At 40.0% G+C, this 25,315-nt stretch overlaps 1 protein-coding gene across 1 annotated transcript; it reads left to right on the forward strand.

Moving 5' to 3' along the window:
- Positions 1–1,554: 1,554 nt before the first annotated feature.
- On the forward strand, positions 1,555–25,283 carry gpt (glutamic--pyruvic transaminase). The gene is made up of 11 exons (XM_061920548.1): positions 1,555–1,712; positions 1,783–1,872; positions 1,948–2,056; positions 13,569–13,702; positions 13,772–14,015; positions 14,088–14,167; positions 20,109–20,245; positions 20,328–20,502; positions 22,604–22,759; positions 22,849–22,961; positions 23,066–25,283. Exons 1-11 carry the CDS (start codon positions 1,626–1,628, stop codon positions 23,154–23,156), a joined length of 1,416 nt encoding a protein of 471 aa, XP_061776532.1. The 5' UTR covers positions 1,555–1,625; the 3' UTR covers positions 23,157–25,283.
- Positions 25,284–25,315: the final 32 nt, after the last annotated feature.

Raw genomic sequence — 25,315 nt, forward strand, 5'->3', positions numbered from 1 at the left:
AGAAACATAGTCAAATATTTTCAATACAACAAAGGTACACAGCTGTTTTTAGGAAATATGCTCATCAAATATCTTCTACATCAGTGGTTCTCAACCTTTTTTCAGTGATGTACCCCCTGTGGACATTTTTTTAATTCAAGTACCCCCTAATCAGAGCAAAGCATTTTTGGTTGAAAAAAAGAGATAAAGAAGTGAAATACAGCACTATGTCATCAGTTTCTGATTTATAAAATTGTAAAACAGTGCAAAATATTGCTCATTTTTAGTGGCCTTTCTTAAACTATTTGGAAAAAAAGATATAAAAATAACTAACCATTTGTTGAAAAATAAACAAGTGATTCAATTATAAATAAAGATGTCTACACATAGAAGTAATCATGAACTTAAAGTTCCCTCTTTGGGTATTGTACTAGAGATCCATCTGGATTCATGAACTTAATTCTAAAAATGTATTCACAAAAAGACATCTTTAACATCAATATTTATGGAACATGTTTACAAAAATCTAGCTGTCAACACTGAATATTGCATTGTTGTATTTTTTTTTTTTTTTTTACAGTTTATGAACTCACATTCATATTTTGTTGAAGTATTATTCAATAAATATATTTATAAAGGATTTTTAAATTGTTGCTTTTATTAAATATTTTTTAAAAGTCTCACGTACCCCTTGGCATACCTTCAAGTACCCCCAGGGGTACGCGTACCCCAATTTGAGAACCACTGTTCTACACGACGGGAGCCATTTTCTGCTGCCAAAAAAACTAATCAAAGATTTTCTAAGGACACGAACACTCTGCTGTTTTTAAGAACTGAGAAGAAAATAAGAACATTTGTAAGGTGCAAAGACAATTAGTGAAGGAATTGACAAAAGTCTAACAAATTTAATATTTGATGGCAGTAACACTATAATCAAAGATCCTCTAAATGACAGAAGTCCGCTACTGTTTTTAAGAACATACTCCAAAAAACACTGATCAAAGATTCTCAACGGTATATAACATGAACACTCTGCCGTTTTTACCGACAATAAAAAAAAAAAAAACCTAGTCAAAGATCACCTATACGAAAAGAGAATACATGGATTGACTGCAGATATGCTTATCAAAGATCCTGTAGATAACAGAAGCGCAGTGCTGCAAAGCTACTGCCAAAAACGTTTGTCAGAGATCCTCAACATGACATGACCACTCTGCTGTTTTTATGGACCTACTGTAAAAAAAAAACATAGTCAAAGATCACCTATACGACAAAGGCACACAGCTGTTATATGTTAAATATGCTCATCAAAGGTCTTCAACATAACGGTAGCCATTTGCTGTGTGTAAAGCGGCTGCCAAAAACGCTAATCAAAGATCTTCTAAGGACATGAACTCTAAGAACCGAGAAGAAAAGAAGCACTTTAGTAAGGTGCAAAGTCAAAGTGAAAGAATTTACAAGAATCTAACAAGTGTAATGTTTGATAGCAGCAACAACTGCTGGTCAAACTTTAACAACATTCTGGAATATATAAAACACACACCAAATCTTTTAATGAAGCACGCGTGTGTGGATCATTAAACCAAAAATCCTCTTCATATAAAAAGTGATCTGCTGGAATCACTTGATATCTGAAGAGTAGAAACATGTCAGTCCTGCAGGAGTATTTCAAGGAAACTGAGATGACGACTCTGACAGAACACGCGTGTCGCATCAAGGAGCTGCTTAGACAGGTAAAAGAAAAGCAGCGTCATCCTGCAAAATATGAATAGTATTACAGCTGTGGTGTTGTTTCTGCAACAGGGAGTGGAGAAGCCCTACAAATATGTCATCGACCTCTCCTGGGGTGACCCACACATTGCGGGAGTGAAGCCTCTCACTTTTGTCAGACAGGTAAGCCTCAAAATATGCTTTACTTAAAAAGGTGCGTTACCTTCAAGTAGATTAAGTTCAGTTTATGTATGTCAGGTACTTGCCGCTTGTTTTTATCCTCAACTAATGGACGGCGACAAACTTCCCATGGACGTCAAACAGCGTGCACAGAAGCTGCTAAGCTGGTGTGAGGGCAACTCTGTAGGTAAGATAAATAAGGATAATAAAAAACATGTGTATCTTGTGCGTCATCACAGGAAAGTATATTAACATTTTAACCCCAATATTTGGTAAGTCCTCATCATCCATCCATCTATCCATTTTCTACCGCTTATTCCCTTTGGGGTCGCGGGGGGTGCTGGTGCCTATCTCAGCTACAATCGGGTGGAAGGCGGCATACACCCTGGACAAGTCGCCACCTCATCACAGGGCCAATACAGATAGACAGACAACATTCACACTCACATTCACACACTAGGGCCAATGTTTAGTGTTGGCAATCAACCTATCCCCAGGTGCATGTCTTTGGAGGTGGGAGAAAGCCGGAGTACCCGGAGAGAACCCACGCAGTCACGGGGAGAACATGCAAACTCCACACAGAAAGATCCCGAGCCCGGGATTGAACCCTGACTACTCAGGACCTTCGTATTGTGAGGCAGACACACTAACCCCATCTTCCACCGTGCTGCCCAAGGGCTTTGAAATAATATGAGTCAATAAGTTTTGTGTCAAACCAATTTTCGACAGAAACATTTTAATCTCATATATGGTAAGTTCTCATCAAGGGCTTTGAGATGAGATATGAGTCGATAAGGTTTGTGTCAAACCAATTTTCGACAGTAACATTTTAACCCCGATATTTAAATATTTGGTAAGTCCTCATCAAGGGCTTTAAAATGAGATATGAGTCGATCAGGTTTGTGTCAAACCAATTTTCCACAGTAACATTTTAAGCCCAATATTTGGTAAGTCCCCATCAAAGACTTTAAAATGATTCATGAGTCGATAAGGTTTGTGTCAAACCAATTTTAGACAGTAACATTTTAATGCCATATATGGCAAGTTCTCATCAAGGGCTTTAAAATGAGATATGAGTTGATAAGGTTTGTGTCAAACCAATTTTCAACAGTTACATTTTAACCCCAATATTTGGTAAGTCCTCATCAAGGGCTTCAAAATGATTTATGAGTCGATAAGGTTTGTGCCAAACCAATTTTAGACAGTAACATTTTAATGCCATATATGGCAAGTTCTCATCAAGGGCTTTAAAATGAGATATGAGTCGATAAGGTTTGTGTCAAACCAATTTTCAACAGTTACATTTTAACCCCAATATTTGGTAAGTCCTCATCAAGGGCTTCAAAATGATTTGTGAGTCGATAAGGTTTGTGTCAAACCAATTTTTGACAGTAACATTTTAATGGCATGTATGGTAAGTTCTCATCAAGGGCTTTAAAATGAGAATGAGTCAATAAGGATTGTGTCAAACCAATTTTGGAACGTAACATTTTAACCCCAATATTTGGTAAGTCCTCATCAAGGGCTTTAAAATGATATATGAGTCGATAAGGTTTGTGTCAAACTAATTTTTGACAGTAACATTTTAATTCCATGTATGGTAAGTTCTCATCAAGGGCTTTAAAATGAGATATGAGTCCATAAGGATTGTGTCAAACCAATTTTTGACAGTAACATTTTAACCCCAATATTTGGTAAGTCCTCATTAAGGGCATTAAAATGATATATGAGTCGATAAGGTTTGTGCCAAACCAATTTTCGACAGTAACATTTTAACCCCAATATTTGGTAAGTTCTCATCAAGGGCTTTAAAATGATTTGTGAGTCGATAAGGTTTGTGTCGAACCAATTTTCGACAGAAACATTTTAATCTCATATATGGTAAATTCTCATCAAGGGCTTTGTGATGAGATATGAGTCAATAAGGTTTGTGTCAAACCAATTTTCGACAGTAACATTTTAACCCCGATATTTAAATATTTGGTAAGTCCTCATCAAGGGCTTTAAAATGAGATATGAGTCGATCAGGTTTGTGTCAAACCAATTTTCCACAGTAACATTTTAACCCGAATATTTGGTAAGTCTTCATCAAAGACTTTAAAATGAGATATGAGTCGATAAGGTTTGTGTCAAACCAGTTTTCAACAGTTACATTTTAACCCCAATATTTGGTAAGTCCTCATCAAGGGCTTTAAAATGATTTATGAGTCGATAAGGTTTGTGTCAAACCAATTTTTGACAGTAACATTTTAATGGCATGTATGGTAAGTTCCCATCAAGGGCTTTAAAATGAGAATGAGTCAATAAGAATTGTGTCAAACCAATTTTGGAACGCAACATTTTAACCCCAATATTTGGTTAGTCCTCATCAAGGGCTTTAAAATGATATATGAGTTGATAAGGTTTGTGTCGAACTAATTTTTGACGGTAACATTTTAATGCCATGTATGGTAAGTTCTCATCAAGGGCTTTAAAATGAGATATGAGTCCATATGGATTGTGTCAAACCAATTTTTGACAGTAACATTTTAACCCCAATATTTGGTAAGTCCTCATCAAGGGCTTTAAAATGATTTATGAGTTGATAAGGTTTGTGCCTAACCAATTTTCGACAGTAACATTTTAACCCCAATATTTGGCAAGTTCTCATCAAGGGCTTTAAAATGATTTGTGAGTCGATAAGGTTTGTGTCAAACCAATTTTCGACGGTAACATTTTAATGCCATATATGGTAAGTTCTCATCAAGGGCTTTAAAATGAGAATGGGTCAATAAGGATTGTGTCAAAGCAATTTTGGAACGTAACATTTTAACCCCAATATTTGGTAAGTCTTCATCAAGGGCTTTAAAATGATTTATGAATCGATAAGGTTTGTGGCAAACCAATTTTCGACAGAAACATTTTAATGCCATATATGGTAAGTTCATATCAGGGCTTTAAAATGAGATATGAGTAAATATGGATTGTGTCAAACCAATTTTCGACGATAACATTTTTAACCCCAATATTTGAATATTTGATAAGTCCTTATCAAGGGCTTTAAAATGAGATATGAGTCGATCAGGTTTGTGTCAAACCAATTTTCGACAGTAACATTTTAACCCCAATATTTGGTAAGTCCTCATCAATGGCTTTAAAATAATATATGAGTCAATAATGTTTGTGTCAAACCAATTTTCGACAGTAACATTTTATTGCCATGTATGTTAAGTTCTCATCAGGGGCTTTAAAATGAGATATGAGTCGATAAGGTTTGTGTCAAACCAATTTTCGACAGTAACATTTTAACCTCGATACTTGGTAAGTCCTCATCAAGGGCTTTAAAACGAGATATGAGTCGATAGGGTTTGTGCCAAACAGATTTTCGACAGGAACTTGGACTTCGTTCAGTCAATAAATGCTAACCTATATCTGATATCTGAGCTTTTTGTTTTAGGTAATGAAGCAAATGAGTGTAATATCTAATCTCATTTAGAATTAATTTGTTTCCCGAAGAGAATATAGGAATATGCCGAGGGCCAAATAAAAATTGAACTATGGGCCGAAAATGTCCTACAAGCCAAACTTTGAAAATCATCACTAAAAATTAATCTGCTGAGCAGCAGCTGTAACTCTTCAAATATTGGACAGGGGTGAACAGTGCCAAAGTAGTTATTTAGTGTTCTTTTATGATGCCATTTATATACTGGCATTTTGACATATATAAACGAGCTAAAATGCTAACAGCTAGTATGGTAGCACCTAACAATGTGGCAGTCGGTACAGAGTGTCAAGACACTTCTATAGCGTTCTTACATCGTGCTATTTATGTTTGCAGTTTGACATGAGAGCAAGAGTATAAAGTGCTAAGAGTTAGCATTATAGGACCTAGAAAGTTGACAATCAATACTGAGTATCAAGGCAGTTCTTAGTGTTTTTACATCATGCCATTTATATATTGGCATTGATGTACGGTAAGTTAAAATAACTATAAGGCTAGCAGTTTGAATGGTAGCATCTACAAACCCCGTTTCCATATGAGTTGGGAAATTGTGTTAGATGTAAATATAAACGGAATACAATGATTTACAAATCCTTTTCAACCCATATTCAATTGAATGCACTACAAAGACAAGATATTTGATGTTCAAACTCATAAACTTTATTTTTTGCAAATAATAATTAACTTAGAATTTCATGGCTGCAACATGTGCTAAAGTAGTTGGGAAAGGGCATGTTCACCACTGTGTTACATCACCTTTTCATTTAACAACACTCAATAAACGTTAGGGAACTGAGGAAACTAATTGTTGAAGCTTTGAAAGTGGAATTCTTTCCCATTCTTGTTTTATGTAGAGCTTCAGTCGTTCAACAGTCCAGGGTCTCCGCTGTCGTATTCTACGCTTCATAATGCGCCACACATTTTCGATGGGAGACAGGTCTGGACTGCAGGCAGGCCAGGAAAGTACCCGCACTCTTTTACTACGAAACCACGTTGTTGTAACACGTGGCTTGGCATTGTCTTGCTGAAATAAGCAGGGGCGTCCATGATAACGTTGCTTGGATGACAACATATGTTGCTCCAAAACCTGTATGGACCATTCAGCATTAATGAGGCCTTCACAGATGTGTAAGTTACCCATTCCTTGGGCAGTAATACACTCCCATACCATCACAGATGCTGGCTTTTGAACTTTGCGCCTATAACAATCCGGATGGTTATTCTCCTCTTTGTTCCGGAGGACACCACGTCCACAGTTTCCAAATAAAATTTGTAATGTGGACTCGTCAGACCACAGAAAACTTTTCCACTTTGCATCAGTCCATCTTAGATGAGCTCAGGCCCAGAGAAGCCGGCGGCGTTCCTTGGTGTTGTTGTAAATGGGTTTTGCTTTGCATAGTAGAGTTTTAACTTGCACTTACAGATGTAGCAACCAAATGTAGTTACTGACAGTGGTTTTATGAAGTGTTCTTGAGCCCATGTGGTGACATCCTTTACACACTGATGTCAGTTTTTGATGCAGAACCGCCTGAGGGATCAAAGATTCGTAATATCATCGCTTACGTGCAGTGATTTCTCCAGAATCTCTGAACCTTTTGAGGATTTTATGGACCGTAGATGGTAAAATCCCTAAATTCCATGCAATAGCTCGTTGAGAAATGTTGTTCTAAAACTGTTCGACAATTTGCTTACAAAGTGGTGACCCTCGCCCCATCCTTGTTTGTGAAATACTTAGCATTTCATGGAAGTTGCTTTTATACCCAATCATGGCACCCACCTGTTCCCAATTATCCTGCACGCCTGTGGGATGTTCCAAATAAGTGTTTGATGAGCATTTTTCAACTTTATCAGTATTTATTGGCCCCTTTCCCAACTTGTTTGTCACGTGTTGCTGGCATCAAATTCTAAAGTTAATGATTATTCGCACAAACATTTTTTTTAATCCGTTTGAACATCAAATATGTTGTCTTTGTAGAATATTCAACTGAATATGGGTTGAAAATGGTTTGCAAATCATTGTATTCCGTTTATATTTACATCTAACACAATTTCCCAACTCATATGGAAACGGGATATGTAGAATGTTTTCGAATCATTCATAACATAACAGTACAGTTTTGTAAATATTGACTTATTTGTACACAAATGCAGTTTATTGTCAGAATGTCATCCAGGAATGTTTTTAAACGTTTTACTTGAATGCATGTCATTTATTTGCCCAAATCTTGGTAACAATTTTATTTGAAGTTTTTTTAGGCTGCATTTTGGTAAACAGGTGCAGAGAATTGCACTACTTAAAAGGCCAAATGTTGCTTTGTGTCTTTTTACATAAGTTTAAATTTTTTTGGTACCGTATTGGGTTTTGTACTTTCAATATTTAATGTTGTTACTTATAATATAATTTCGTATTTCTGTGCATATCAATATGGCACACTGCAATCTACTGAGTTCAGATGAATACCAAATGCCATCCATCCATCCATCCATTTTCTACGGCTTATTCCCTTCAGGGTAGCGGGGGGCGCTGGAGCCTAACTCAGCTACAATCGGGCAGAAGGCCGGGTACAAGTACAAGTACAAGTCGCCACCTCATCGCAGTTGTTCTAATTATGTTTTGCTATATCAACATGTATTTTAAGTACAAATAATAGTTTACTTTTACAAGCATCCATCCATCCATTTCCTACCGCTTATTCTCTTTTGAAGTTGCGGGGGGCGTTGGTGCCTATCTCAGCTACAATCGGGCGGAAGGCACATACACCCTGGACAAGTCGCCACCTCATCACAGGGCCTATTACAAACAAATATTTAAAAAATTATAAAAAAATTAAAAAACACGAATGTACAGTTTAGTGCATACTTGCCAACCCTCCTGATTTTCCCGAGAGACTCCGGAATTTCAATGCTCCTCCCGAAAATCTCCCGGGGCAACCATGCTCCTGAATTTCTCCTGATTTTCACCCGGACAACAATATTGGGGGCGTGCCTTAAAGGGACTACCTTTAGCATCCTCTCCCACCTGAAAGGGAGACTATTATATGTCTCCGTTATCCATAGGTGATCTAAAATAATGTGTGTAGGGTTTTTATTCTTCAATTAGTTAATACTAATATCTTTGACATTTAAGATATTATCTAGCGTAACAGCGTTTTGAAATAACAAGATTCAAAATAATATTTCGTTACTTTGCTGAGTAACTAGCAAAGTGGCAGTTATTTTTACAAAATCATGCTAGGTTTAAATGTTTGCATTTTGCCGTAAGTAAAAGAGCTAACACGTCAACAGCTTGAATGATAGAACCTAACAAGGTGGCAGTCAATAGAAAGAGTGCACAGGCAGTTCTTTAGTGTTCTTACCACATATCATTTATATATTGACATTGATGATAATAATAATAATAATAATACTTATAATAATACATTTTGTTCATAAAACACTTTACACTTGCGTACAAATTTCAAAGCGCTACAGCAAGGTTAAAAACAGACACAATTAAAACAATATAATAAAAGCTTTATGACACAAGCATAACATCCATAAAAGCCAGGTGATGCAAATCAACGGTAGGCCTTCCTGAAAAAAAAATGTCTTGAGGTGCAAAGCTCTCCACAGTTAGTGGTGCCCGCAAATCCTCTGGCAAAATGTTCCTGAGGTCTTTGGAGGTCTTTGGCTGACAGAGACGCTAAGTGTTTGTAGACCAGAGGGATCTGGATGTGGTCTGTATGGTGAGGAGTTGTTGTGGATCATTCCCAGCAGGCACAAGACATAAGACAAGGTCAAATGAGGTCTTGACGTTGAATAACTCAAACCTAACCTTGAATCAACATTGGGTTGATTTGACCATTTAATTTTGGTAATTTTCCAACACAAATACAATGTTGAAACATGTTTTTTGGACAACGTTTATTCAAAGTCAGGTTGTGACGTTGATTAGACCATTGAAATTTGGTCAATTCCCGACCAACAACGTGGATCCAACGTTTTGATTGATTGATTGAGACTTGTATTAGTAGATTGCACAGTACAGTACATAGTCCGTATAATTGAACCCCAAATGGTAACACCCAAATAAGTTTTTCAACTTGTTTAAGTCGGGGTCCACGTTAATCAATTCATTGTTAGACACCAACGTTGTCTCAATTGACAAGTACAACAATTTTTCAAAGTCAGTTTTAAAGGACATGTACTTTTGTATAAACATTGTACCAATATCTTGTGCCTGCTGGGTTTCCATGGATGCATTGGTGAGTGACAAGGGAGAGTTTTTATTCAATACGGAAATTTATCGGGAGCCAATGGAGTTTATGCAGTAACACGGTTATCAGAATCAGAATCAGAAGTACTTTATTAATCCCCGAGGAGATGAGATTTTTAGCACAATCCCATTCAAGATCAGACAAACACTACAAGGAGACAGAAAAAGGATTGCTGACGGGTCAGCCAACTTCCAGCCCCCCTTACAAAAAAAAAGGTGAGAAACAGGTAAACGTAAGGGGAGGGTAAAAAAAAATATGCAGTCAAAGGCTGGACTCCAGGGAAAAGTCCATACTGAAGCCAAGGAAAAAACCTCATAGCCATAGCACACACAAACAAGTTACATAGAATCAACAAAACTTGCAACAGAGCGGAGGTAGTGGTAGCTACGGAGGCCGGCTGCTGCTGTATACAGTAAGTGCTACTCACCCGTCTATCGCCCCTAAGGGGAATCAAGCTGTGGTGAAGGCGTGAGGTGGGGGTGGGAGGAAGGGTGTGCTTATGCCCATTGTCCATGGTGTAGTGTTGTGGTGTCTCTAGGCCTGGAGCCGCTGTGCAGGCAGTGCAAGCAAAGTTCAACTCCCAGGTGTTGTTGAGGAGGGAGGGAGGTCAGAGGTCCATCACTGAGGTGTCCTCGGGGGATGTTGTCAAAACAGCCTTCTTCTGTTTTGAATGGAAAAAAAAGAGGGGGCGGAGTTTGGTGATGTTTCTCAGATGAAAGTTAGCAGTTTTGGACAGATGTTGGACAGGTGAATTAAATGTGAGTTGGTGGTCAAACACGACACCCAAGCTGGCAACACAGGAGGAAGGGGTGGTGGTATGGCCAGATTATTCAAAATGTTAATTTATCGGGAGCCAATGGGGTTTATGGAGTAACACGGTTGTGATCGAACGTACGTGTCCTCGTCAGGGCCCTGGCTGCGCTGTTCTGAATGTGTTTTGAGGGTCAAATCAACGTCACAACCTGACATTGAATAAAAGTTGTCAAAAAGCATGTTGTTTCAATGTTGTATTTGCAACATGTTGGTTGGAAAATGACCAAAATTCAATGATCAAAACAACCTAAAGTTGATTAAACGTCGTCAAAAAGCATTTTTTTTTTAGCTTTGTTGTTTCCAAGATGGCACTACTGTAGTGGCTGCTGGTGGCAGGAGCTCTTGTGTCATCCTTTTGTGTTACCGGTGTTTCCCTCTTGTATTCATGTGTTTTTTTTTGCCTCTGGTTCGGGGCCCTTTGGGCTGTGGGACAAGGGGTGGCACTTTCGTGACTTCTGCAGTGCTTTTTTGTGGGCTTCTGGATCTGCCTCCCAGGGGGCCTTTTGGCCGTGGGGACCAGCAGCTGTGTCTCTGCCACACGTCAGTCCGTTTGGACAGACTGGAGGAGATGTGGATGAAGAGACAAGGCTGCGGAGTTAGCCCTTGGCGCCGGGACGGACGGGCTTCACAGTGTCTTGACTGAATGAGCAGGTATCGGACGCCTCGGTGTCCTTGGACGCATCCTCGCTTATCCATGCAGACTGGACACTACCCGAGAGTTGGTGAGAGGCCGAGGGTGGAGTCGGCTCTCTTGGGTCTGTTCCTGTCAATGGCATGGAACACCACACAGGCCACCAGAGTGTGTGTGGGTCATTATATCTGTTTGTTTTTTTTACTTTTGTGGCTGTGCGGAGAATTGGCACTGCTGGAGTGGCAGCTGCTTGCATCAGCTCTTAATGCTCTTAATGTCCTTTGACCTTTCCTCTTACAGACATGTGTATGGGTGCTATGGCTATGAGTTTTTTCTTCTTCCTGGGTCTCAGGCTTAGACTGAATTTTACATCATGCTTTTTATGTCTTTGCCTCAACTAAAGCTCAAATGCTAACAGACAGCATGCTGACACTTAGCAAGGTGGCAGTTAGTACTTAAGAGAACCAAGGCCATTCTTTAGTGTTCTTTCAAAATGCTATTTATATGTTTGCAGTTTGACATAAGTAAAACATCGCTAAAAGGATAACAGTTAGCATGGTAGCTGTTGAAACAACTGCAGAGTGACAGGCATATGTTAGAGGTCTGGCATACGAAATAAAAATTGCATAGGACCGGTGTCGACTTTTTAGCTACTTTCACAATATCATGGTAGAGGCAAACTTGCCAACGCTCCCGGATTTTCCGGGAGACTCCCGTAATTCAGCGCCTGTCCCGAAAATCTCCCGAAATTCAGGCGTAGCTGGAGGCCACGCCCCCTCCAGCTCCATGGGGACCCGAGCGACGTGTCGACAGCCTGTTTTCACGTCCGCTTTCCCACAATATAAACAGAGTGCTTGCCCAATGTCGTTATAACTGTAGAATGATCGAGGGCGAGTTCTGGGTTTCTTATGTGAGTTTATTGTTAGGCAGTCTCATTAACGTCCTCCCAACGCGGCAACAACATACAACAACAGCAGTCACGTTTTCGTCTACCGTAAAGCAGTTTGTCTGCCATAAACGGCAGTGTTGTGACACTCTTAAACAGGACAATACTGCAATCTACTGTGCATGCGTATGTGACAATAACATCTACGCCTTTTAGAGCAGTGGTTCTCAACCTTTTTTCAGATATGTACCCTCTAATCAGAGCACTAAGCACCTACTAAGTGGCCTAGTGGTTAGAGTGTCTGCCCTGAGATCGGTAGGTTGTGAGATAAAACCCCGGTCAAGTCATACCAACGACTATAAAAAAAATGGGACCCATCCCCTCCCTGCTTGGCACTCAGCATCAAGGGTTGGAATTGGGGGTTAAATCACCAAAAATGATTTCTGGGCGCGGCACCGCTGCTGCCCACTGCTCCCCTCACCTCCCAGGGGGTGATCAAGGGGATGGGTCGAATGCTTTAACTTAACTTTAAAGCATTTTTGGTTGAAAAAAAAAGATGAAGTAAAATACAGCACTATGTCATCAGTTTTTGATTTATTAAATTGTATAATAGTACAAAAGATTACTCATTTGTAGTGGTCTTTCTTTAACTATTTGGAAAAAAAAGATAGAAAAATAACTAAAAACTTGTTGAAAAATAAACAAGTGATTCATCACATACTGCGACGAGGTAGCGACTTGTCCAGGGTGTACCCCGCCTTACTCCCGATTGTAGCTGAGATAGGCACCAGCGCTCCCTGCAACCCCAAAGGGAATAAGCAGTAGAAAATGGATGGATGGATAGCTGTATATCCTCCCCTCTTAACCAAGCCCCCAACCACGCCCCAACCCCCCACCTCCCGAAATCGGAGGTCTCAAGGTTGGCAAGTATGGGTAGAAGGGGATATTTCAGCAAAAAAAAAAAAAAAAAAAAAAATTCCAGCGAATCTGCAGTGAATGAAACATGTACCGTATTTTTCGGAGCATAAGTCGCTCCGGAGTATAAGTCACACCTGCCGGAAATGCATAAAGAAGGAAAAAAAACATATATAAGTCGCACTGGAGTATAAGTCGCATTTTTTGGGGGAAATTTATTTGATAACACCCATCGCCAAGAATAGACATTTGAAAGGCAATTTAAAATAAATAAACAATAGTGAACAACAGGCTGAATAAGTGTACGTTATATGACGCATAAATAACCAACTGAGAAGGTGCCTGGTATGTTAACCTAACATATTATGGTAAGAGTCATTCAAATAACTAAAACAAATAGAACATGCTATAAGTTTATCAAACAATCTGTCACTCCTAATTGCTAAATCCGATGAAATCTTATATGTCTAGTCTCTTACGTGAATGAGCTAAATAATATTATTTGATACTTTACGGTAATGTGTTAATAATTTCACACATAAGTCGCTCCTGAGTATAAGTCGCACCCCCGGCCAAACTATTAAAAAAAAACTGCTACTTATAGTGTGAAAAATACGGTAATTTTATTTTAAACTTCTTCAAAATCCTGAGAACTACCACTGGGACTCCACAGTGAAATAACTTTAAATAAAATGTATAAAGTTTAATTCCCCTCAGGCTCGTATACAAACGCACCAGGTATCACCGAAATCGTCCACTGTGTTGCTGACTTCATCACCCAAAGAGACGGCGGCGTTCCATCTGACCCAGAAAACATTTGGATCCATCCCGGCTCTCAGTGGTCACTCACGGTATTGCAGCCATTATTGCGTTATTCTCGTCTTCATTAATAAATGCGCAAATTGTGTGCACTTTTGCAGAACATGCTCAGGGTGTTGGTGAACAGCGAAGGGTCACCCAGGAGTGGCGTGCTGGTGCCAGTGCCGTGCCACAGCACCACCCCCTTGTCTGCGAAGTTTCTGGGGGCCGTGGTGGTCCCCTACTTCCTGGATGAGGAGCACGGCTGGGAGCTGCAGATAGAGGAGCTGCATCGAGCGCTGGAGTCTGCCCAACAAGTCTGCAAACCCGTGGCTTTGTATGTCATCAACCCTGGGAATCCTACAGGTGGGAACGTCGCTGTCCTAATTAAGCTCGGCCTTTAAAAGTCATCCATGTTGACAGTTGACTTTCTGGCAGGTCACATCCAAAGCAGGGGATCCATGCAAGAGGTCATCAGGTTTATTTTGGAGAAGAAGCTTTTCCTCCTCGCAGATGAGGTGAGCGTCCGTCAAGGCTAGCGATTAGCATGTAGGGGCGTGCCAAACTTGTCTGATCCAGCAGAGGGCGATGTCGCACTAATAAGCATCGTAATGATGAAGTGTAAAAATTAGTTGATCACTATAGCAAACATTCTTATAACACTTTTTTGGGTAATTTTAGATAGATAGAGAGTACTTTATTGATTCCTTCAGGAAAATAAAAATTCCAGCAGCAGTGTAGAGAGTTGGGATCAATTTAAAAAAGTAAAAAGTAAATAATGGTAACTAAATAGAGAAATATTACAATAAGAATACAAATAAAAAGCAACAATGGGAATACAGATATAACAGTAAAATAAGAATATAACAAGAGAAACTTGGCAGTTGTGAGCATGTTATGAAAATGTATTGCACTGTTATTGTTTTGCATCCCCTGTCATCCTGGTACCCCCCGCCCCTCTTCCCAGAGAGGAGTTGTACAGTGTGGGACAAATGAGTTTTTGAGTCTATTAGTCCTGCACTTGGGATGAAGCAGTCTAGCACTGAACAGGCTCCTCTGGCTACTGATAACTGTATGCAGAGGGTGACTGGCATCATCCAGGATGCTCACTAGTTTGTCCACAGTCCTCTTCTCTGCCACCATCACCAGTGAGTCCAGTTTCATTCCGATTGTAGACCTGGCCCACCTGATCAGTTTCTCCAGTCTGGAGCTGTCCTTCTTAGATGTACTGCCCCCCCCCCCAGCACACTACCATGTAGAACAGAACACTGGCAACAACAGACTGGTAGTACATCCACAGGAGTTTTCTACAAATGTGACAAATACAATTTTGAATGAGCCTGCTACCGACTTGATGACTTTTGGGCTTTGCTTTACTGGTAAAGGGAAATTTTAATAATGCTAAACGTTAACAGCCACTCTGGATACATTGTGATTACATTGGAACATCTTTTACTTCAACATTTTGTTTCTAAAGTGCTGAGTCTCAATGTGATATGAAAATTGCTAAAATACTATTGTCATGTTATGTACATACAGTAGGGGATTCACATGGCCCCATCGTTGCGGTTGACCTGACCCATGAAAAGTGACAAATCGGGGGGTGTGCGCAATCCATTTTAGCCGCCAAATGGGAGTTGTTGTGTTATCTTAAAATGTGGCAATTTTGTGGCAATTCAAACTTTGACCACAAACATTTTCAATAGATTGCATTATAAAATTAATAATTCGCCTACATCACCAAAGACAGCACACACCCTGGCTTCCGCCTGTTCGACCTGCTACCATCGGGCAGGCGCTACAGGTGCATCAGAGCCAGAACAAACAAGCTCAGAGACAGCTTCTTTCCCAGAGCTGTGACCATCTTGAACTCTAACTTATAATAATAATAATAATAATTCACCCCTATACAATATCCTTCCCTAATACCCTACTGTGCAATACTGCCCTTCAAATGCAATACGTCCGACACTGATTTTTATTTATTACTTTGGTACTCTTGTTTTGTTCTGTATATAGTACAGTATTTTGTATTTCTATAGTGTTTTGTACAAACCCTGTTTCCATATGAGTTGGGAAATTGTGTTAGATGTAAATATAAACAGAATACGATGATTTGCAACTCCTTTTCAACCCATATTCAATTGAATGCACTACAAAGACAAGATATTGATGTTTAAACTCCATCCATCCATCCAGTTTCTACCGCTTATTCCCTTTTGGGGTCGCGGGGGGCGCTACTGCTTATCTCAGCTACAATCGGGCACAAGGCGGGGTACACCCTGGACAAGTCGCCACCTCATCGCAGGGCCAACACAGATAGACAGACATCATTAACACTCAAGTTCACACACTAGAGCCAATTTAGTGTTGCCAATCAACCTATCCCCAGGTGCATGTCTTTGGAGGTGGGAATTCTCATGAACTTTATTTTTTTGCAAATAATTAACTTAGAATTTCATGGCTGCAACACGTGTCAAAGTAGTTGGGAAAGGCCATGTTCACCACTGTGTTACATCACCTTTTCTTTTAACTACACTCAAACATTTGGGAACTGAGGAAACTAATTGTTGAAGCTTCGAAAGTGGAATTCTTTCCCATTCTTGTTTTATGTAGAGCTTTAGTCGTTCAACAGTCCGGGGTCTCCGCTGTCGTATTTTACTCTTCATAATGCGCCACACATTTTCGATGGGAGACAGGTCTGGACTGCAGGCGGGCCAAGAAAGTACCCGCACTCTTTTTTTTACGAAGCCACGCTGTTGTAACACGTGCTGAATGTGGCTTGCTGAAATAAGCAGTGGCGTCCATGAAAAAGATGGCACTTAGATGGCAGCATATGTTGTTCCAAAACCTGTATGTACATTAAGCATTAATGGTGCCTTCACAGATGTGTAAGTTACCCATGCCTTGGGCACTAATGCACCCCCATACCATCACAGATGCTGGCTTTTGAACTTTGCGTCGATAACAGTCTGGATGGTTCGCTTCCCCTATGGTCCGGATGACACGATGTCGAATATTTCCAAAAACAATTGTGAAAAGTGGACTCCTCAGACCAAAGAACACTTTTCCACTTTGTATCAGTCCATCTTAGATGATCTCGGGCCCAGAGAAGCCGGCGTCGTTTCTGGATGTTGTTGATAAATGGCTTTCGCTTTGCATAGTAGAGCTTTAACGTGCACTTACAGATGTAGCGACCAACTGTATTTAGTGACAGTGGTTTTCTGAAGTGTTCCTGAGCTCATGTAATGATATCCTTCAGAGATTGACGTTGGTTTTTGATACAGTGCCAAGGGATCGAAGGTCACGGTCATTCAATGTTGGTTTCCGGCCATGCCGATTACGTGGAGTGATTACTCCAGATTCTCTGAACCATAGATGTTGAAATCCCTATATTTTTGCAATTGCACTTTGAGAAACGTTGTTCTTAAACTGTTTGACTATTTGCTCACGCAGTTGTGGACAAAGGGGTGTACCTCGCCCCATCCTTTCTTGTGAAAGACTGAGCATTTTTTTGGGAAGCTGTTTTTATACCCAATCATGGCACCCACCTGTTCCCAATTAGCCTGCACACCTGTGGGATGTTCCAAATAAGTGTTTGATGAGCATTCCTAAACTTTATCAGTATTTATTGCCACCTTTCACAACTTGTTTGTCACGTGTTGCTGGCATCAAATTCTAAAGTTAATGATTATTTGCAAAAAAAAAAAAATGTTTATCAGTTTGAACATCAAATATGTTGTCTTTGTAGCATATTCAACTGAATATGGGTTGAAAATGATTTGCAAATCATTGTATTCCGTTTATATTTACATCTAACACTATTTCCCAACTCCTATGGAAACGGGGTTTGTATGTTGTACAGGATTGCTTATTTCTATTGGATAGTAGTCTGTTTATTTCAATTGTTTGTTTTTGTTGTGTTATTTTTACCCCATATTTGTTCCCACTACCGCACCTTAAATTGGAGTCTTTAATCTCGTTATATGCAAATATAATGACAATATAGTCCATTCTATTCTATTTCCCCTTATGTGAGATCCACCCAGGAATGAGGCCCTACTGGAGTACTTATGCACCTCTGAAACATGTTTTAATTTTGGTAGGATTTCCAAAAAATCACAGTGCTATCAGTACAAATAGCTCGCATGCTAAGAGCTAAAATACTAGCAACCACTGTGGACATATTGTGATTAAATGGGAACATCTGTTGCTTAGATTGCTTGCATGTAAAGTGCTAAATATCAATGCGATTTCTAAATTGCTAAAATGCTAAAGCTAGCACTTTGCAAGATAAGTGCAACAGACATAAGTCCTCCTCACATCTATTTTAATGTTGGGAGAATTCCCTAAAAATCTCAGTGCAATCAGTACAAATACAAATAGCTAGCATGCTAAAATGGAAAATGGGTTATACTTGTATAGCGCTTTTCTACCTTATTTTAAAGGAACTCAAAGCGCTTTGACGCTATTTCCACATTCACACACTGATGGCTAAGCGCTAACATGCAAATAACTGCTCTAGACACATTGTGATAACATGGAGACATATTTAGTTTGTTTCTAAAGTGCTAAATCTCAAGGTTATATGCAAATTCCTAAAATTGTAAAGTTAATGCTTAGCAAGGTAAGGGTTATTTATGTAGTACATAGTCCTGGAACCTATTTTAATTTGGAGCGAATTCCATAAATATTAGTGCTATCAGTACAAAAAGCTAGAATGCTAACAGCTAACATGGTAACGACCTGTGTGGATGCATTGTTATATCTTGGGAACAGCTCTTTGCTTCAATGGGCGGTTGCTTAAGTGCCACATTTTAAATCGGATATGCCAAAGCTAAGACCTAACAAGATAGCATTACATGCCAAAAGTGCAGTTTTATTGTAATTTTGCATACAAATGTACTGCATATGTTCTACACTTCAATAATATCTTATCGTGCAACAAGATGTTCCAAGCTTTTTGTTATCAAAAATGAATACTAAAATATCTAAAAACTTGACTTATAATTTCAAAGCAAGTTATCCATTATTCTGTAAGTAGAAGAATATAATAAACAAAAGCAGTTGCCTCTGCAGGTTGTGTAACAAGGCTGTTGTACGTTTATATTAATATGCAGTCACTGTTACAAGCAGCCCTCAGATGGCAGGCATATTTGCAATGTGGCCCCTGCATGTCAGTACCTAACAAGATAGGTATGATGGAACACCGCAGAGGCCACCACAGTGTATATGTTTCCTTTACTTTTTATTCATAGCGGTATATAGAAGTGTCTGGTTGCATCAGCTCTGCTCTTTAATGTCCTTTGTGTTCTTTGATGTTTCCCTCTTACACGCATGTAAGAAGGATGTGTACTATGGCTATGAGTTGTATTTTACCCCCTTGGCCTCAGTCTGGACCCCCTCTCCAGGGTCCCAGGCTTAGACCGATTTTTTTTATTTTATTTTAATCTTTTATTTTTTTTCTCCCATTCCCCCCCACTTGTTTACTTGTATCTCACCTTTTTTGTAAAGGGCGCCGGAAGTTGGCAGACCCGTCAGCAATCCTGTTCTGTCTCCTTGTAATGTTTGTCTGACCTTGAATGGGATAGTGAATTATCTTTTATATAACGCTTTTTCTCTAGTGACTCAAAGCACTTTACATAGTGAAAACCCCATCCATCCATCCATTTTCTACCGCTTATTCCCTTTTTTGGGGTCGCGGGAGGCGCTGGCGCCTACCTCAGCTACAATCGGGCGGAAGGCGGGGTACACCCTGGACAAGTCGCCACCTCATCGCAGGGCCAACACAGATAGCAGACAACATTCACACTCACATTCACACACTAGGGCCAATTTAGTGTTGCCAATCAACTTATCCCTAGGTGCATGTCTTTGGAAGTGGGAGGAAGCCGGAGTACCCGGAGGGAACCCACGCATTCACGGGGAGAACATGCAAACTCCACACAGAAAGATCCCAAGCCTGGATTTGAACCCAGGACTGCAGGACCTTCGTATTGTGAGGCAGACGCACTAACCCCTCTGCCACCGTGAAGCCACACAGGGAAAACCAGTGTCTTGCCCAAGGACACAACAGCAGTGACTAGGATGGCGGAAGCGGGGATCGAACCTGCAACCCTCAAGTTGCTGGCACGGCCGCTCTACCAACCGAGCTCTACCGCCCCGGATTGTGCTGAAAATTTAAATTTCCCCTTACGGATTCATAAAGTATGTCTGATTCTGATTCTGTCTGATTCTGATAGCACCAACTATTAAAAGTGCCGAGGCACTATGATGTTTTCTTGCATCATGCCAATTATACATTTTGACATGAGGAAAATAGCTAAAATGCTAACAGATTGAGCATAAAAAAAAAAAAAAATGCAACACTATATTTTGTTAAAATGCGACGACATATTAGCTAGCATTAGCTCTACCCTACTCAGTGGACTTGGCTAGAACATTTTGTGTTCCCCACAGGTCTACCAGAACTGCATCTTTGCAGAAAACACAGAGTTTGTCTCCTATAAGAGGGTTCTATCCGACATGGGTCCTCCTTTTTCCGACACACTTGAACTGGCCTCCTTCCACTCGGCTTCTAAAGGCTTCCTGGGGGAGTAAGCGGCGAATGATGACACACACACACAAAGGTTCCTGATTGGCTCTTGTAGTAATAATAATGATGGGTCCCCCCCCTAGGTGTGGTCTTCGTGGGGGATATGTGGAGCTTGTAAACATTGACCCTCCTGCCATGAAATTCATCCAGGTGCTCTTCAATACCGGCAGTTCTCCTCCAGTGGTGGGTCAGTTTGCTCTGCAGCTGATGGCAGACCCGCCCAAGCCTGGAGAGCCCTCCTACCCTCTTTACACTGATGTGAGTCCATGTATGACCTCTGACCTTTAGCCGTTTCACCACAGCCGAGCCTGCACAAGAAGCAGGAGGTGTTTTTGCTTTGTAAAGCAGGCTTGGGCAATTATTTTGACTCCAGGGGCCAAATTTAGAGGAAAAAAATGTGTCGTGGGGCCGGTATATCTGAATTTTAGGAACACTAACACAAAAACTCAAAATAATTTCTGATTAAAAGCTAAAATGTCATGACAGACCGCATTAATGAATGAAACACCCAGAATGTTCATGAAAATAAAGAATGAGATTTACAATATTAACTATGAATGATGAAACACAAAATATTGACAACATATGAACCTCACACCCCCTCTCCAGCAACGTATTTCACAATCAAGTGAAACACAACAAAAAAGGCTAAATATGAACGCGAAGGGTAAACTTCTCCCCCACCTACGATCTGATATCACACTAAGCTTTAGAACTTTGTTGTAAAAATCTCTTTCTGCATCGGTCCCTGACACCCGCATTTCCGGCTAGCTGTTCTGGAAACCCTGTGGAAACGCTCCCCACCCACACTGCTTGGTGCCTCGTCTGAGCTGCTGTGACGTAGATTACCATAGTAACTAGTAACGTATTAATGAAAAAGCGCAGATTCCAACCATTGAAATACTTTGTATAGTTCAAGACTTACGGTCATTTGAAAACATCACTGCATAAACAATCTATTCTAGGGCCGTTCAACTGGCGGCCATATCCGGCCAGGAAATGACACCATACTGGACCACCGAGTTCCGTTCACACCTTTGGAGACAAACATTTTTGCAGCAAATTCCCAAAACACTAGAGCGCTCCTGTTTTATGGAGTAACTTGGACTGCATGGACAGTTCCTTGTATTGACATTTTAAGCTTGCTAGCAAACAACACTGGGGTCTAAACCTGTGATTTACATGACAGAGGCTTTACTCAAAGCACCCCCTGAAGTCTTCTCTTTTCCATTTTTTGTGTAATGTGATTTACGTAACTAAGGTGTTGCTGTAGCTTGTTTACCTCATATGCAACCAGTAGTCATTTATTCAACTTCTTAAGTTATACTAGTGGTGTTCCTCAACTTTTCATTTTAGGTCCTCTCTGTTTTTTTTTAATCATTTGGGCTATTCAACTGTTCAAAACACTTGTGAGAGACTCCCATTTTTGAGGTCATAAATATGATCTTTGACTAGCTTATTTTGAAGTAGGTCCTTAAATTCACTCCTGTAACTCTGACAAAAGGAAATGTAATGTCTACTAACATGGATTCTCCGTAATTTACAAAATAAGAATAATAGTGAAAGGAGAAGTTCGGGCTTCTGGTCTTTAGGCTATCTGGAAATGTGGTCCCCAAAACAACTTAGTTGGACAAATTCGAATTTGCAGTCAAAGTTCAATAATAAGGCTGTTTGAATCAAATTAGGAATGTATTACACTACCTACACTCACTTGCAATTTGCAAAACGGTCAGATTTTTCAAGTACTGCACAATTACTCAATACAGACTACATAATGTAATCAGGATGAGGGGATAGAAGAATGATAGAAATATATTAAAACTATTTGTGGCGGCATCGGGAAAAGTTATGTTTACGTTTCACTTTTGGATCTCATTGAACATAATTGTGCTGCATTCATGGAACCTTGGTTAAAGTTCGAAACAGTGGCGTCACTAGGACTAGACAGAGGAGGTTTGACCCTGTTTATATGCACCAACAATGAAGTGAGGTCAAACTTGAAAGAAGTATAATCATAGAAACGGCGCTGGGGTAGGCTACAGCCACCCCCGCAACCCTGAGAGGGACAAGCGGTAGAAAATAAATGGAAGGATATTTAAGTGTATATTGACAGGTTGTACACTTATTAAAACTGACCAGTATTGGAGTTGTTACGTTTCAACCAAATTGAGTCAGCAATTCCTTTTTAGAGCATGTATGTGGGGTGATGACGTTAGGTTTCGGATAAGGTGGGGACTCTTCAGAATCTAACAATGATAATAAGTAATATAAAAGACCAAAATGGGGCAACACCAAAAGTCTCTTTTAGGGCCACACAAAGCCTGGGGCCTTGGTTCTTCTAATACACATTCCCCTCCAGGAGATCAGACACCTAAGCAGCACCTGGCTTGGTAACGTGAAGAAAGTGGAGAAGGTTCTAAACCAGCTGGATGGTTTCAACTGCCAGCCCATAAAAGGAGGAGCATTTGCTTTCCCCAGAGTGCATCTATCGTCAAAAGCCGTCCAAAAGGCCAAGGTCTCACAAACACCCTTTTTTTATTTATTTTAATTTTATCTTTTTTAATCACCTACATTTGAATATTTACACACTTTTTTCCCCCCCAGGAAGTAGGGATGGAGCCTGACACGTTCTACTGTGTGAAACTGTTAGAGGACGCGGGCGTGTTAGTTAGTCCAGGATGTATGTACGGACAAAAAGAAGGCATCTATCATATTAGGTCATTATAAAGTATTTTAATGTAAAGTTATTGTCACATTGAGCACACATTCATTACAAACGAATGTTAAATTACATTATAAATGCTTTGGTCTGTTTGGACAGATTTTGCATCCTGACCCCTGAAGACACAATGGAGGAACTTCTGAGACGTCTGAGTGGCTTTCACTTACAGTTCATGAAGGACTTTTCCTAAATTTAACCTTAAAAAAAACAACAACAAAAAAACAATGTCTGTACACAACAGGAGGTGCACTTGCAGTCTAGAGCAGGGGTATTCATTGTTTTCCAGGCCAAGGACCTCCAAACAAAAGTAGGGATGGAGCGGGGACCACCTACTAATACATCTTTTAAAACAGATAGTTTAAATTGAACACTGGCACTAAAATATGCTTGCTTTTTTGTTGTGTAGGAAAATAATTTTCTGATCTAAACTTTTAACCGTTAACTAGCTGCTAACTGAGAATGAGCTCTTAGCCAATCACAGGGGAACCACCTGACAGAGCCATATGATTGGCACAGCAGTAATGGAGGTGGGTCCTTGTTAGAGGGACAGGTGACTAAACCGGTGTACCTACTTAAAAGAGCCTCTGTGTACTGACTGAAATAAGTCTTCTGCCTCGATTTATATGTTCATTTGTATAAAACAGCACCTAAATCTGTGAAAAATTGGAGGGGTTTATAAAACAATATAAGAAAATTAAAAGTAAATCAACCAAAAATGTAACGACACAGCAGGAAGTACCACCTTAGAAAAAAAATTTGGCACCCCATTACTACCATGATAACCAACATTAAATACATTAGCGTAGTAATCTTAAGTATTCAATAAAATAAGGCAGAGTTTTAATTTAACATGTATATTTCATATTTTTTGCCACTGTAACATTACACAGTTTGAACAATACCACTGTTTGAATGTAAGAAAATAAAACTATTTTAATCACATGATTCTTTGGCGTAACAAGAGATAGAGCCTGCATACTACCCCAAAACCAAGTGTTGGGGTACTTGGTCGCAGAACTTGAGCAGAAGAGGGTAACCATTAATGCCTTGCCCATAAGTACTCAGAACAGAATCAACATCCTCCTTCATTCGGAAGGAGATAAACACAGGAACAACTGCTGACTCATGCACACAACGCAGCGAGAGATTGGCAAATGCAAGTGGACCTAAGCCATAGTCTTAACATTCCCACCCGAAGTCGCAGTGACCAACATGCGGCCAGACTTGGTCCTCTGGTCCAATGCTTGTCAAGTGTCCTCATTGTTGAGTTGGCGGTCCATTGGGAAGATGCCATTGACAAGGCATACAAAAGGAAAAGGCTATGTCAACTTAGCGGCCGAAACAGAGAAGCGAGGGTGGGGCGTAAGGGTGTGCTTAGTAGAGGTGCTGTTGAGGCTTTGTAGCCAGCTCCACCACAAGGCTCCTACCGGAGGTGGGAATCAAAGGCCAGGCCAAACGGAAGGCATCAAAGATATTGCCATTGTCGGAAAGAGACTGTATGGGCTGCGGAGACACCAGTAAACACATACCCAGACTTGATCAACCTGTGGAGGGTCAGCCTTAGACGAGGATGTATTGTGATAAAAGGCCGAAACACTCAATTAGTCAAAGGCACAACTTTGACGTGTGGTTTGGCGACCACTCTCGGCGTCAGTGCCAATCCCACTAAAAATATCTCCAACCCCGCTTAAAAAGATGTCTCTTCAGTATGTACTGATCTCATCAGGGATTGTAAGAATCAAGTCAAATTAACCAAAAAGCTGCTCTCGTCTATAGACCCAAAACAAGAATATCAGTATTTGTTTGTGGTGGCCTGCTATGAATAAATTTGGACCGCCAATTATAGATGTTTATGTGGACTCTTATTTTGAAACCTTTTACTTTAAGTGTCACAACCGCTTCTGCTTATGTTATGATTTGCAGCTTGCTGTTAGTGCAAAAGTAATTCCGACTGAGTATAAGAAATGTATTTGAATTATAAAAAGTGTATGTGAGTTTTTTTTAGTGGTTTTCATATCATTACAGTCAGATGACCGCTGTGTTTATTTTGTAGCTAGCATCGGTCTGCTAAATAATTAACTCTTATGGATAATTTGCACAGGCAGATTTAAGACTAAAGTTTGACACAAATTATGTTATTTAAACAATATCTTGTAGTTGTGTATTTCAGATACTAAAACTATTTTGAGTCAGTTATGTCCAGTTATAGTTTTCAGGGACCTGTCACACAGCCTGCAAGACGAGTGCAGTCCTGTGGAGAAGAGTTAATATGATTAAAATGTTAGCTAATAAAACAGAATTTTGATTGATTTCCACTTTTTGGAGAGGTATTAATAAGATTATTATCGT

Source organism: Nerophis ophidion, linkage group LG14, assembly GCF_033978795.1.
Source record: "Nerophis ophidion isolate RoL-2023_Sa linkage group LG14, RoL_Noph_v1.0, whole genome shotgun sequence".
In the NCBI taxonomy this organism is placed as follows: domain Eukaryota; kingdom Metazoa; phylum Chordata; class Actinopteri; order Syngnathiformes; family Syngnathidae; genus Nerophis; species Nerophis ophidion.